This window comes from Drosophila grimshawi, unplaced genomic scaffold (assembly GCF_018153295.1).
Source record: "Drosophila grimshawi isolate 15287-2541.00 unplaced genomic scaffold, ASM1815329v1 contig_848, whole genome shotgun sequence".
NCBI lineage: Eukaryota > Metazoa > Arthropoda > Insecta > Diptera > Drosophilidae > Drosophila > Drosophila grimshawi.
In genome coordinates this window covers 2,701,896-2,716,236 of record NW_025063692.1, presented here as the reverse complement: position 1 = coordinate 2,716,236, position 14,341 = coordinate 2,701,896, and the positions used below count along the sequence as shown (strand labels likewise).

Here is a 14,341-nt window from a genome sequence, read left to right as displayed (position 1 = left end):
GTGGGTGGGGGGCTGTGCGCTGACGGGGGCGTTGCGTCCCTCGGAAGCTGCAGCATACGAAAGCGTAATAAAGAATGCGGAGATGGGGCGCGCTTTTAATTGCATTTACATGGCAAAAAGCTCGATTAGCTTTCGCAAATCAGTGTGACCAGTTCACTTTTGTGCGTGCCAAGTTCGTGTGGTGCGTGTCCAAGCTACCAACAAAGAAACTTAGCTACTATCCGATATTTGTGTCTTCGCAAGCAGTTCCTCAAGCTAAACTAAATTGAGGCATACTTTTATGCGCACCCATTTGAAAAAATTCAAAACTCCAATTCGGCCTATTTACAGATTTCTCGTTAGAATCTTCAGAAACTCTCCATCGATTTGCATTCAATCATTGTGGGATTATCGAAGAATATGATTTTTCTCGCATTCTGCAACTTTTTTTTTGTAAAATTTGTTCTTTCCTTAAAATCATTGAATGTTAAACGTTAAACCATTTTACCAATGACCTCCAAAATCTCATTTCGAGTTCCTTCAAGAATGTTGCTAATATTTGCCAAAATCAGAAATCGACAGCTAAGTTCGCTAACATTTATCGAAGCCAAAAAACCGCTGTTTCTTTTCAAATTGTATAAATTTATTAAATATACATGTGCTGCATGTGTATTTCTATTATAAAATAAAAAAAAAACAAATATTTTATATTGCAATTGCAAAAAAAAATAGGCGGCCTTAAAAGCTAAGCTGAAAATTATAAGCTTTTTGGCTTATTTAATTTTAGTATACAGCTAAAAAAAAAAAATTGCTTCTATAACATATATATATATATATATAAGGAATACCTATATATATATATATATATATATATATATGAATAGAATTTACAGTTAAATGTAAGAAACTTTTGCTTAACTATGCCATTGTTTTTCAGTTCTGGTTCTTGGATTAGATTTACAATTAGATGATCATTGTTTCAAATGAGCGGTTAAATAATCTCTATGCTACTTAAACATATACTATATTTGTTGTTGCCTTTCTCATTTTTAGCCTTATCAACGGTAAAGTATCCGGGGAGTCGGATAGGGGTGGGGTTTTGACTAAGTTAAAGGCTTGGTATTTATGTTTAATGGTTGTGCTGAAATAACTGAAATTTGGCTGTACTTGTTGGTTTTTCTTGCTTTCTTTCTTTCTTGCACTTTGCAATACATAAGAAAGTAGTTATTTTTTGTTTTTGAGAGCTTGTAGACCTAAATATGTGAACGGATTTAGTAAATAATTAAATATAAATTTAACACACGCTTGCTAGAATCCCCAGCGCCCCTCCCTCGTCCGCCCCCAGCCAGCCAGGTTTGATGATTGATTAAATGGTTGGTTGGTTTTGTGAATTGCTTTGCCTTTGGCGCCTTCCTCAGCCAACGGATTTGGGTATATGGGTGGCTGTGGTTTGGTTTTGGTGTCCATCGCTGCTGCTCCTTGCTCCTTTGCTTTACGCGCCCATCTGATGTCTATCTGATGTTCGCAAAGAGATTCAGCACAGACTTGTTCTCCTTTTGACTGCGCGCCTTGCTGAACACATTCCAGAAGCGCAATGTCTCATCGCCGGCACCGGTGACAATCGCCTCGCCATCGGGACTGAGGGCCAAATAGAGGACACGATACGAATGACCGGTTAGCTTGGCCACCTGCGTCAACGATGGATATTTCCATACGAGTATTTGGTTCTGCGAGTAGCCATGCGTGGAGACCAGCTCCGATGAGTGCTTGGACCAGGCCAGATTGCACACCTGCGAACCGGTGTCCACGCACTGCATGGGCTGGCCCGTCAGCGTATTCCAGAAGCGGATGCAACGATCGGCGGTGCCGCCACCACTCGCTAACAGGCCGTGATGATGCGGTGACCAGGCGATTGCCTTAACGGCGGCCATATGCTCCGTATAGGATTGCACCGGATTGACAGAGTGCTGATTCCACACATACAGGCGATTATCGTTGCCGCCACTGGCCAAATACTGATTGTCCGGCGACCATTTCAGACCGCACACCTCCTGCCGATGGCCGGCCAATCGTCGCTCTGATTGCAGCTGTGGCGTTCGCGTATCCCGCTGTATTATCCAACGATCGCGAGACCCACTCGACAGGATTTCACTATTCCAGGCCAAGGCGCCCACGCGCGCCGAGTGACCATTCAGTTTGTTGATCTGCCCCACAAAAATGCAAAATGAAATAGCAGCGATTAGAGTTGGTTTGCCAGTGGATGCCACACCTGCTACTCACCTGCTTGTTGGCTGCCACGTCCCAAACAGTCACATAACCATGATGGGTGCCGACGGCAACTGTATTGCCACGCTCGTTCCACGACACAGATGTCACTGTATTCGAATCTGGACTGAGATCGCACAGCCGGGTTACCTATTATTAGTTGTTATCAATTGATTAGTTGTATCTAAATGAAATTCACACTTGATGTGGGCTTACCTGACTGGTGCAGGCGCTCCACAGATAGACACAGCTGCCGAGACCAACGGCGAGCACATTCTGTGATGACCAATCGACCAAATTCAAATAGAAATCATCCTGCAGCTCGGGCGCATCCAATACCTTAAACGGTATCCTCGATATCTTGCGTGTCGCCTTCCGCGGCGATCGCAACAGTTTTTGGCTCTTGGCACTCACCGGCGACAACGAATACGGACATTCCCCATTGTAGTCCTGTAAGATATGAAAGACGGTTCGATATCGATTAATTATTTATTTATATATTGCGCAAAAATCTCAAATGAAGTAAATTTAGTAGAATTGGAACTCGAAGAGAGAGAGAGAGGGAGAGAGAGAGAGATATCACTGTTAATGATAGCAGCTGCAGTTGAAGTGCACTTAACATACTCTGCAAATGAAATGTTTGCCAGAGCGAAACAGAGAGAGAGAGAAACCACTGTTAACACTGACGGCTGCAGTTTCAAGTGCATTTAACATAGACTGCAAATGTTAATGCAATTCAATCAAATAACATTAAGCGCCAAATTCAAATAACAGGAAACAGTTTAAACAAATTAATGGTTTATTGCTGCTGCTGTCGACAACAACCCACTTAAATCGCCCCTGATTATAGCTGCACCAGAGCCATTTAGCTGGTTGTTAGAGCAAACAGTGCCAATTGTTTCAGTTGCAGCTAAGCGTCAAATTGCTTAGGTAAATCTTTCTCTTTCGTTCTCGCATCTCTATCTCTATTAGCCAAACACAGTTTCAACTTTAATTTCGATTGCGATGTCAATTTGTTTGCTCGGCGCGTACTTGGCCCGACATACAATTAACGCCAGCGTGCTAAAAGCAGCGACCGCAACACAACCATTCACATTTGATCTGCCACACTACTCCCCTCACCTCCCCTTCCAACCGTATACTCTCCTTGCCATGCATTTGGCACGCATTTTGTGTTTCTGTTTCTTTTTTCAGTTATTTTTTCTTGTGCATAGAAAATGCGTGCGAAAGAAGTGTGTTAAGCGTATGCGTAAATTGCTCCCCTGCTCAGCAAGGTTAGCTGGAAGGGGCAGGGAGAGGTGGCAAGGGGGGAGGCGTTGATTAGCTTACGGAGTGCGGCGTTTAAAATGCGTATTGTGAGCAATTTGTTTGCTGTGTTTGCAGTGCGTGCTTTGCTATTGCTATTGCCAATATTCAGTAGCTGCTTTTGCAAATTTGGAGTGACAACTATTTAAATTTTATTTCTGTATCTCTGTATCTGTATCAATCGTTGATCTACTTACAATCTACACTCAGAAATAATCGAACTGAATTTAAGAAATTCGCCCTACGGTTGTCGCCAAGGGTAACTCACCATATTATTCAGAAAGTTTATTTCTAAGAACCAGGGAAACTCCATAATTTTGATACTGTTGATCTAATTTGTTGTATAACTTGTTTTCTTATATTTAGAAATTATTCCTAAAATGAATTTAATTTCAGGGCGATTTTCTAAGTCTAATATCTATTTACATTTTATTTCCATGTATCTGTATCTATATTTGCATTAATTCTTCTATTGTTGATCTACTTACAATCGAATGTAACTGTCTATATTTAGATTTGCATCAGTTTCTGTGCGATATTAATTTAGAGTTGGTTCAGCTGAAGAGATTAGAGTTTAGTATTTAAATTTTAGTTCTCTCACTTGTCGACAAATTTTTGATCACGTTTTTGTGTATGCGTCATGGCTGGAGTATTACGTGGTCAAAACACACAGAGGTTACCCCACAACCAACCAACCCACTTCTCCCCATGAGAAATGCAAACACCAAAATGATTTCGATTGTTTGCATGAGATAAGAACGCAGGAAAGTCCAGTGCGTTGGGTTGGGTTGCTTGTGGTTTCCACTGTACTGTGTACTCTATGAGCACATGTTCAAGTTTTAGGCTGCTAACTGGGTGGGGGAGGTCAGGCCACTTGACGCTTAAGCGGAATTTCGTTTTGGGTATCTCGCTCTTAATGCGTATAAAGCAAATTAAAAATTTAATTCAATTACCAAGCGGCGGGGAGGCAAAGGGGAAAGCAACGGAAGAAGGAAGGGGAAAGAACAATTCCGAGTGCGTGGCATGCTATGAGCTAAGAGTTCAGTTTCAGTCCCAGTTCCAGTCGAGTCTTAATGACATTACCAGCTAAGACACTCGACACTCACAATTTCTCTCTCTCTCTCTCTCTTTCTATCGCTCTCTCTCTCTCTCTCTTTCCATCGCTCTCTCTCTCTCTCTCTCTTTCTATCGCTCTCTCTCTCTCTCTCTCTGCCTGCCTGCCTGTGTGCGAGGAGGGGAGAGTGGAGAGAGGTTAGGTATGCCCTTAATGCTTCTCACTTTACACTGTCAGTGGCCAGCGACAAAAACATGAACGAACACACATTTTTATATGGCCCTGTTTTGGACGCATTTTTGCGCTGGGCTACCCTGTAACCAGCATTGAGACTGTGTCTGTTCAGCTATCAGTTCACATTTAAGTAACATTTTTTTTTGACAGGTCTTTCGCCCATAGCAGGAATCAAAATTTATATAGAGTATTGTAGATAAGTCCATATCTCAATTGAGCAGCTATTGCTGTGGGCAAGAGCGTTTACAGAATAACATACCATAACAACAAAAACTTTACAGGGTATTTTTGTATTTTTGACGGAAATAGTCTTGTTTGTTTGATGTTGTTATTACTTTCTGAGAATACCGTGGACACGGCAGTTAAGCAGTTTCAAATAGCTGAAAGTCCGGCTACATACATATATATATATATATATATTTATATATTTATATATTTATATATATATATATATATATACACTTATAGAAGAGCCCGATTTGGTCCGTGGATCCCATAAAGCGTACAAGCAACCATTAAATTTAAATGCTTTTCGATGGCAAGTGCCTGTTCCAGTGCCTATCAGTGTGTGTGTTGTATGTGCGTTTGTGTGTGTGTGTGTGCCAGTGGAAGCCTATTAGAAATTCAATTGTGAAACAGCCAACAGTGAAAATCCGAAACTCTGCATAACAAAAAAAAAACATTGTTCGTCGCTTTTTTTAATTAAATCTTTCTCGCGCTCAGAAGAAGAAGAACTTCTTTTTATGGCACTTTTCTTCCTCTTCATCTCCTCGTTATTATTTTATTCTAGTGCTTGTTGTGGTTGTTGCCATCCATTTGGAGTTTGTCATTCGACAACGGTCAACAACAGTCGTTGTCATTGTTCTTGTTGTACCCTGTACCTTGTTTATTTAATACAACTGATGCAGTCAGCTAAAATTGCATATCCTATTCTTTTGTTTAACAATACTAAGTCAGGGTTTTAAGTATCAAAAGTTAGCTGGTTTCCTCGCCACATATAAACATTGTAATATTATTAGGCATTCGTTCGTGTGCATAATCGTAAGAATCATAAATATATGATACCTATAGGGTATGTGCTAGTGCAGTAAGCTCTGCTAAACTCCACCCCTTTACAGCTATGCCTTTCTCTCTCCCTCACACATCTGCACTCTATGCTCCGATTTGAGTTTATGTTCGAAGATCTCCACCAAAATGGCGACCAATGCAATGAAAGGGGACGAAGAGTGGAAGTGGGGAATGAAATGGTCATTGGCAAAGTTACGAAGTGCTTTTTTTGTGGGCGGCGCCTTGGCAAGGCATCTTATAAATTAAAAAAACAAACAGCCAACCACAGCAGTTGAAGAAAAATAAGTAGAATGCCCAATACTCATATGAGCGGTAGGGGAGGGGATGGTGAAAATGTTAATGATCACGTTAATGGGAAAGGCGAATGACTATGGGAACGTCAAGCTAAATGTGAATGTGATTTAAATGACACACTGACAGAAAAAAACTTAGCATAAGATTGATGCTAGCGCTATCAAAAGATCGTTGAGTATTCAAAGTCAAAGAGAGAGAGAGAGAGAGAGAGAGAGAGCTGGCGGCTGCAGTGTAAGTGCATTTAACATAGTCTGCAACTGTTAGTGCAATGTAATCAACTAACATTAAGCGCCAAATTCAAATAACAGCAAACAATTTCAAGAAAAATTAATTAATGGTTTATTGCTGTTGCTGCCAACAATTGAGTTTTAATCGAACATGAGCAGAAGTATCAAATCAATGTTTTAAAAAAAAAATTTAATAATACCATATAAGTGATCAAGAACTCATATACTTTATTAACGATCGCTCACTTTTCGTAAACTTAACTAAACTAAACCAAACTCGAAGTGGACTCGCAATCTCAATCATTTGCTCTGCTCTGCTGTTTTCTCTCTGTGTATTGAGTGTGAACCTGTCGCAAACGTTAGCAGCCACAGCTGAATCACTAAATTAGCCAAGTTGACCAAGAAGTGGCCAAGTGGCTTTTGTGGCTCTCAGTCATTCTCAGTCATCGGCGTTAAGCTTCAGCTTAATTTAATGCTAATGCAAATGTCTGTTGCATAAATTAATAATAATCATAAATATAAATACACACATATATAAAACAAACACAGTCCACAAGTGATAGTCTCTAGTCCAAGGGAGAGAGAACTTTTTACAATTTATAGAATTATATTATGGCTTTTCGAATGCTTGTTTGCAGGTGGCCAAAACTGGCAAACAGGTGCAAAAGACACAGAGTGATGGCATATTTTTTTATATTTTATTTTTATGTTTAATTGGAGACGGCTCAGTAACTTTTGAGTATAGGTGTGTGTGTGTGTGTGTGTGTGTGTGTGTGTGTGTGTTGGGTAAGGTTAGGAAAACCACAAAACCATAAAAGCAATGCATAAGTGTTAAAAGAAATATTAAGAAATTGCAATCAATTTGCGTAACACGATAGTAAATTGGAGAGCTGTATTATAAATATATATTTTAAATTATATTTCGGAAAAGTAAGGAAGGCTTTTTTTTTTAAACTAAAAAAGTTGCATAATTAATAGACAGTTTCTACAGTTTATTTATCGCATCAAAACCATCTTGTTTGGCAAATTAAAAACCAGCAAAGAATAGAACAAACTATCAAAAAACCATATTTGAAAGTTTTCGATTGTTTACAGATGGTGTGGGACGAACCGAATTAATTTATTAGGAAACTCAGGCATATACATATCTACTGTATATTACTAATAAATGGTCAGGGGAGGCAGGTACGGAAGGCGGAGGGGGAGTGGCCGCTGGCGAAGTTGTGCTCCTGTGTGTATTTTACCGTTGTTCCTGTGGCTGCTAAATGGATTGCCCATTATTTATGGCAGCTACACATTGCGACCGCACATAATTGAATTATATTTTATGACTTGCTATTTGCTATGACCAAAGAACCCCCCCTCCCCCCACTAACCAACCAACCAACTCTTGGCCCGAATAGATCCGAGTTTTGGCAGCAGGTAGCGGGGTGTGTCCACAATTGTGTGTTAATTGTATGGCCGTGCTGTAGATGAATGCCCACTGATTGAGGCGACAATTTCCATATGAATTGCCCGAAACAAGCACCCCCCCCCCGCCCTACAACCACCTCACACACACACAACTTTTTCAGACCAACCACAAAACAATACAAGAACGAAAAGAATACAAGAAGTGCGAAGCTATTTTTAAGCATCGAAGAAGTTCGAATACTCTTGCATTGCGATAATCGATTACTTTTCCCTCAAATGCGAATATCGATAAGCATCGATTCAAAATGGCAGTAGCTACAAATGATTCTCATCACAAATTTATATTTTTAACTTATTTTCAATAGCATTAAGCGCTAGCATTTTCTATATTTATTTTCTGTTATTTTTTTGAATATCCAAGATGTTGCAGGGTATCTTCCGATCGATCACACTCGACTACAGTACTCTTGCTTATTCATTTTCTACATTTTGTGAACGTTCCAAACATATTTTCATAGGTGCTGTGCCTATCTTCGTAGTGTATTAATTGTTGGTTGATTGATGATTCGTTACACATTTTGTGACAAAATGTGAATAACCCGACTTATTCTTCTTCGGAAAGGGTAGCAAAAGACCAAACTGAGCCCATTAATCAAAAACAAAAAAGAAATGTGAGTTGCGCTGCCAGAAATGAATATGGCCAAAAATAATGTTAATGTTAATGGAATTGTTGCTGCTGCCGCCGGGCAAAAAATATGACTATATAAATACCCCTTTACCCACAACTACCTTTTCCACTCCACTCCTCTCCACTCCTCTCCACTCCTCTCCTCTCCTCACCACACCTCTGTCACTCTTCTTGCACTGGTTCTTCAGTCACGATCTGCTTATTGTTCATACTCTGACCGCTTTTATTCACTCTTATTGACTCAAGTGTCGCTTTAGCCCACTGAAGTAGTAGTCAAAATAGTTGTTGGAGGCAAATGTAATTTTTCAGTTTCAATCTCAGACAAGCAAAGCAACTTAAAGGCATTGTTCTTTTCGTTTCTGTTAGTTATTGGTGTTGTTGTTGTTGTTGATTTTCTTATTGCTGTTGTGGCAACGTGTCAACTGTCAAAAATTAGTCAAAGCAAAAGCGGTCTTGGACTCGGACTCCGACTCGGAGACGTGCGGCTGTCCGCGCAGCAATTGAGGCAACATAAATCTGATAAGCGCACAAATATGTCAGTCAACGTAAACTTATGACCATTTTGATGATGATGATGATATGAAATAACGTACCCCCCACAAACACACAGCAAAAAATTTAGAAAAACAACTGTGAATGGAGTCCATCTGCTTAAATTTTGATTTCATAACTCTATGGCAGCTTTATGATATAGAAGTCTGTTATTGATAATTAGCTTGTCGAAATGTGAAGCAAGAGTTTGCTTTTATATATTGTTAGATAAACAATTTGTATATTAAAAAACCACTCAGCTTCATTCATTCATTAGGAGCATTTCTTGGCAGCATTTGGATTCTGATTTATACTAATCTAGTATTCTTATTTATACATGATGCATGGATGTCTCACGAATTTTATTTGAATACCCTCAGCAAGAGTATAAAAAAAAAAGTTGCCAGGTTGCCGCTTCAGCAGCACCGACAAGTGGTGGCAAGTGGCAACAGTTGAATTGAAATAGCTGACAAAAAAACTGATAGATGAAAACAGAACAAAATGTAAAGGTCCAAGCACGGTCCAAACACTTGAACAAATCAACTAAGAACCGGCTGTACCAACAACAACGACAACAATAGCAATAGAAACAGCAACAACAACAAACAGCAGCGGACAAATCAAAGTGTGTTAACCCCAAATCGAGCTGAACCGATCCGGTCTGTAAGCAGAGAGAGAGAGAGAGAGAGGCAGAGAGGGAGGGTTGGGGGGGCATGGAAAGGAAGGGATGGGGGCATGGTACCTATTATATACATACATACATACATACATATATATTATATGTACGTAACCCCCATCATCTCCACACCTGACTAAACAGTTTTCTCAATAAATAACCGGTTGGCCACAGATTAATAGAAAGACAAACAGACAAATAGTTAGATAGATAGTTAGACTGATATATAGATGAATGTATAGATACATATACATATATATCTATGTACATACACATATACATATATATATATGATCGATGATGAAATACTTTGAGATAAAATGGTCGACATTACCAAAAATTGATTTAGTTTTGGCTTTAGCTTTGGTGATTATATTTCATTAGGGCCTGACAAAATTAATGTGTGTATTATATGGAACTAAGCTGGATGGTGCAACAATCACCATATATTAATGATAATTTATTTTCATCTTTGAAAATGGTTTTGCTGAAAAATAACACCAAAAAGTATGACTGCAACAATTCGTGGTTTTTCTTCACCGCTCTTCATATTGTTCACTTGGTTACTTTTGTCGATAATACAACAACAGTACAACTTATCCCAGGCTAGACAGACAACAGACAACAGCTACTGATAGAGAAAGAGGGAGGGATGGAGGGAGAAAGATGTTGTTGTGGTGCATTCAACTCTGGGGACGCACTCTTGAGACGCACTGACTGATAGCGTTTTTGAAAAGAAGCCAATTAAATGCTTCACACAAAGACTCGACTGCAAATTCAATTAGTGCAATATACACAAAAAGTATATCTGGCCAGAGATATATCAATCTACATAACATATATGTTCATATATATAAATTTATGAATATATTGTTTGTTAGTTAGTTAAGCTTACCTGCTTGGTGGGTGATTGATATTTGAAGAGGCTGCGCTTGGCAGCCGGCGTATATGAATTCTCGTTGCGCTCCTCGCCGGCGGTCTTCACGTCGTCAATCGCGGAGCCGAGCAGCTCGTTCTTGAGCAGGCACGAATAGGCCAAACTATCGCGTGCCGTTTCCCCACAATCCCTCTGCTTCTTGCTCGTCTGCGGCGAGTTATCATTCGACTTGTTAATGGACGCAAATTTCGTCTGCCAATTGTTGTTTGCCCTGCACGAAAGAGAGCGAGAGAGAGAGAGAGAGAGAGAGAGAGAGAGAGATTAGATATATACAGCGTTTTAATTATATATGTTAATATTTGCCATTAAAGTATGAATGAAAAGAGAAATGCGGAAAAGCGAACCGCATTTTTCCTTCCATATGTGTTATATTTGTTATGTCTGGCTATGCGTTATGTCCTGCAATTGAAGTACGGCCCCAAAGCGGGCATATTCAGTTCTAATTTACCCACAACTTCATTGATAACTTCAATAACATGTAAATAAGTAATATGGCTCTAGTCGGCATTCTCTGGGCACAAGTATTTTAAGTATATTTTTTCGTGAAAATACGATTTTCTTTGATATTTCTCAAATGATCTTGGTGAAATTCTTACAGACAATCATCATAATGTCAAGGTATATATAAATATATATTTTAAAATGTTCGAATTTCATTGCAATCGGAAACCGCGAAACGGACAAAATTGCCGATAAAATTAATGCGTATGATACACGGAAACTTACACTCAAAATTCGAAGAATCAACCATTGAAAGTCATCGACTACGTCGGACTCGGTTGGTGAGTCTGAACAAGAATATATATACTTTATGGGATTGCAGATGCATTCTTCTGTGTCTACATACACCCAATGTGGAACAGAATTGTATTTGATAATTTACAGACATTTTTGTTTTGTTTGCCGAATTTTGTCGGACTAAAATACTATATCGTATCAATATACCATATTCCATCTCTCACTATGTCGGTTTATAGTAACTGCTAGTCGAGCACAGACTTACATGTATTTTCCTCATGGCTTATTCAACGAATTTTTTGTTGTATATTTTTTGCAACCTAGGCACAACAAAGCATGGCAAAGAAGTTTGCCAAAATATAAATTATTTATATGATCAACAACAACAACAGCAACAATAACAATGATTGCGAAAAATAAATTTATGCAAACGCGTTCAAATTCAATTGTGTGTCTGGCGCGAAGGGGACCCCAATGACTCTTAACACCCTTCGTGTCTGTGTCTCCCCCCACCCAATTCCCTCTTGTCTCCTCGTTACCTGACTCCCCACGTAATGCAAACACAATGGAGGCGGAGGGGGAGGAGCTGGCCGGCTGGCAGGCAATTGTTATTATTTTTGCTCATAAAACATAAAAAAACGTGTGCAACGTGCAAAAAAAATATTGAATGCCATATTTGCAAAAAATTTGCGCAAAAAACAAGAGAAACACAAAATTGGCAAATTCACAATTTGCTAACTTGGCAAATTCGCCATGAAAATGAATGTTGTGTGGCCAAGTGTGAGAGAATTTTAACCTCCCCACCGACACGGGTTAGATGGAGCAAGGCGCAGTGTGGTGGGGGAGAATTGAAGAGGGCCAATTCAATTGCAACGCAAATCTATTTATGCATGCAACCTGCGTCGATTCGGCGACTCAACTTCCCCCGGCTTCCCCCACAATCCATGCGGTCCCACCTTTTCCTGCCTCCTTTTTAATTTCAGTGCTTATCTGGGGGCAAACGCATTTCAAGCACTTACTTCCACCTACAATAAATCAAAACGGGCAGGCAAGGCAGGTGTGTGGCAGGCAGGGAGGAGAAGGGCAGAACGCCAATTCAATTAGCAGGCAGGCAGGCAGAAGGTGACACATTGCCACATTGGAGACGGAAACAATTGATAACAGTACAGCCAGTTGCAGACAAAAGCCAAGAAAAGGCAGCAGCAGCAGCTGTTAACAAAACAGTTTAACAGCAAACGCAGCTGTTAGCAGTTAAATCACAAAAAATTAAAGAAAGTCTAAAATTTAGAATGAACATTTACTATAATTTCTGATGGTTTACAAGATCATTTTGGGCTATGAAATCGATCAAAATGTAACATTTACGAATGCTAAAAAGTCAACGCTGCTTTTGATCTAAATTGTTTTGTAAATTAAATATGGAGCTATACTAAATCAAAGTGAATGGAAAGATGCGGAAATGTTTTCGCGGATCGTTGTAATTAGAGAATACCATACCATACCAGATATATAAATATATGTGTGTGTGTGTGTGTATTTGTGTATGTGTGTGAGTTGTGGTGCTAGGCTCAACTGGTTTCCACCCAGAATATCATTAGCAGTCAACTGCGGAAGAAAGGCACGTAGTGAGAAAAGTGGGAGTGGGGAGGAGAGCTTAATTAAGGGGGGCTGGGGTGTCTGCGGTTCCCGTTAGCTTAACGCTGGCGCAGCCAGGCGGCAAATTTTCGTTGCTAAGGAAAAACTACTGTTTGTGGTTTGTTGATTTTGTTGTTGTCTTCGTTTCTTGTTTGCCTTTTCTTTTGTTCTTGTTGTTAATGCACTGCAGAAGCGGGTATAATCAACTTGCCCATATTAATATTACTAATATTAGTAACAGGTAGACCGGTGTGCATTATGGATATTCCAACGGACAGTCTTTGGAACATTAGTATTGCATAACATACGCATACAACAAATTAAAATTCGATACAGGCCGATAAGATTACAAATAAATATTTCAGATTTTTCGATAACAACTTCTCCATTAAAAATGTATGACAAAATCGATAAAAAATTCGGTTTTGTTGGCTAAACTTATGCATATTTTGTTTGTCTACAGGGTAGCGGAAAGCCGGTCCCCTCTTTATTTGTATTATTTTTCCTGCACGCGCTCGCAAGCGGAACAGATGACTTAGCATAAATAACGGGCAAGCAGCAAACAGATGGTAGGGCAGGGGAGGGTAGTAGTAGGGCGGAGAAAGAGAGAGACTAAGACAGAGAGAGGGATTTGGAAAGTTCACTCACCTGCAGGGTATAAAACGATCCAGCGATGTTGGTGTCGTCGACGATTCCAGATTGTCGAATAGATTCCTTGCCTCCGGAATGTACTGCTTTAAGATGCGCCTCTCATACTCCGGACTGAACATTGTGAATGATTTTTTGGTGGATCCGTTTTGTAATTTGATTTTTGTTTGTTTTTATTTTTTTGGTTTTGTTCTTGTATCTTTTAAACAGTATTAACAATAACAATACAAATTTAAAAACATCAAAAATTGGTAACTAACGAGAGCACGAAATGTCTTCTTTGTATTCAGCTGCTCCTGCTGCTTCTTTTTCTTCTTCTTGTGTCAATTTGGTCGTACAAAATATATATATATATATTTACAATTCTTTTTAGATCTCTATTAGTTATAAGCTATATAAGCGTGTGCTGCAAACAGAACGAATGAAGGGAAGAGAATTAAGAATTAGAGTTTTATTTGGAATTGATGTAAATGTGTTGCGCTTGTTCTTCTTATCCTGTTGTTTATGTATTCTACAAATACCCTGTAAAATACAAACATATGCTGAATTGCTTAGGCTTGACAATCAATAGAACTGAATAAACTGAATTAATATAAATATAAATATAAGCATAAATATAAATATAAATAAGTATAAATAAATATATTAT

General features: G+C 39.2%; 1 protein-coding gene across 1 annotated transcript; it reads right to left on the bottom strand.

Annotated features, from left to right (window-relative positions):
- Positions 1-791: 791 nt before the first annotated feature.
- On the bottom strand, positions 792-13,876 carry LOC6569246 (fizzy-related protein homolog). The gene is made up of 5 exons (XM_032741354.2): positions 13,693-13,876; positions 10,630-10,882; positions 2,461-2,694; positions 2,260-2,394; positions 792-2,183 (listed from the first exon to the last, which is right to left on the bottom strand). Exons 1-5 carry the CDS (start codon positions 13,812-13,814, stop codon positions 1,491-1,493), a joined length of 1,437 nt encoding a protein of 478 aa, XP_032597245.1. The 5' UTR covers positions 13,815-13,876; the 3' UTR covers positions 792-1,490.
- Between the last annotated feature and the right edge of the window lie 465 nt (positions 13,877-14,341).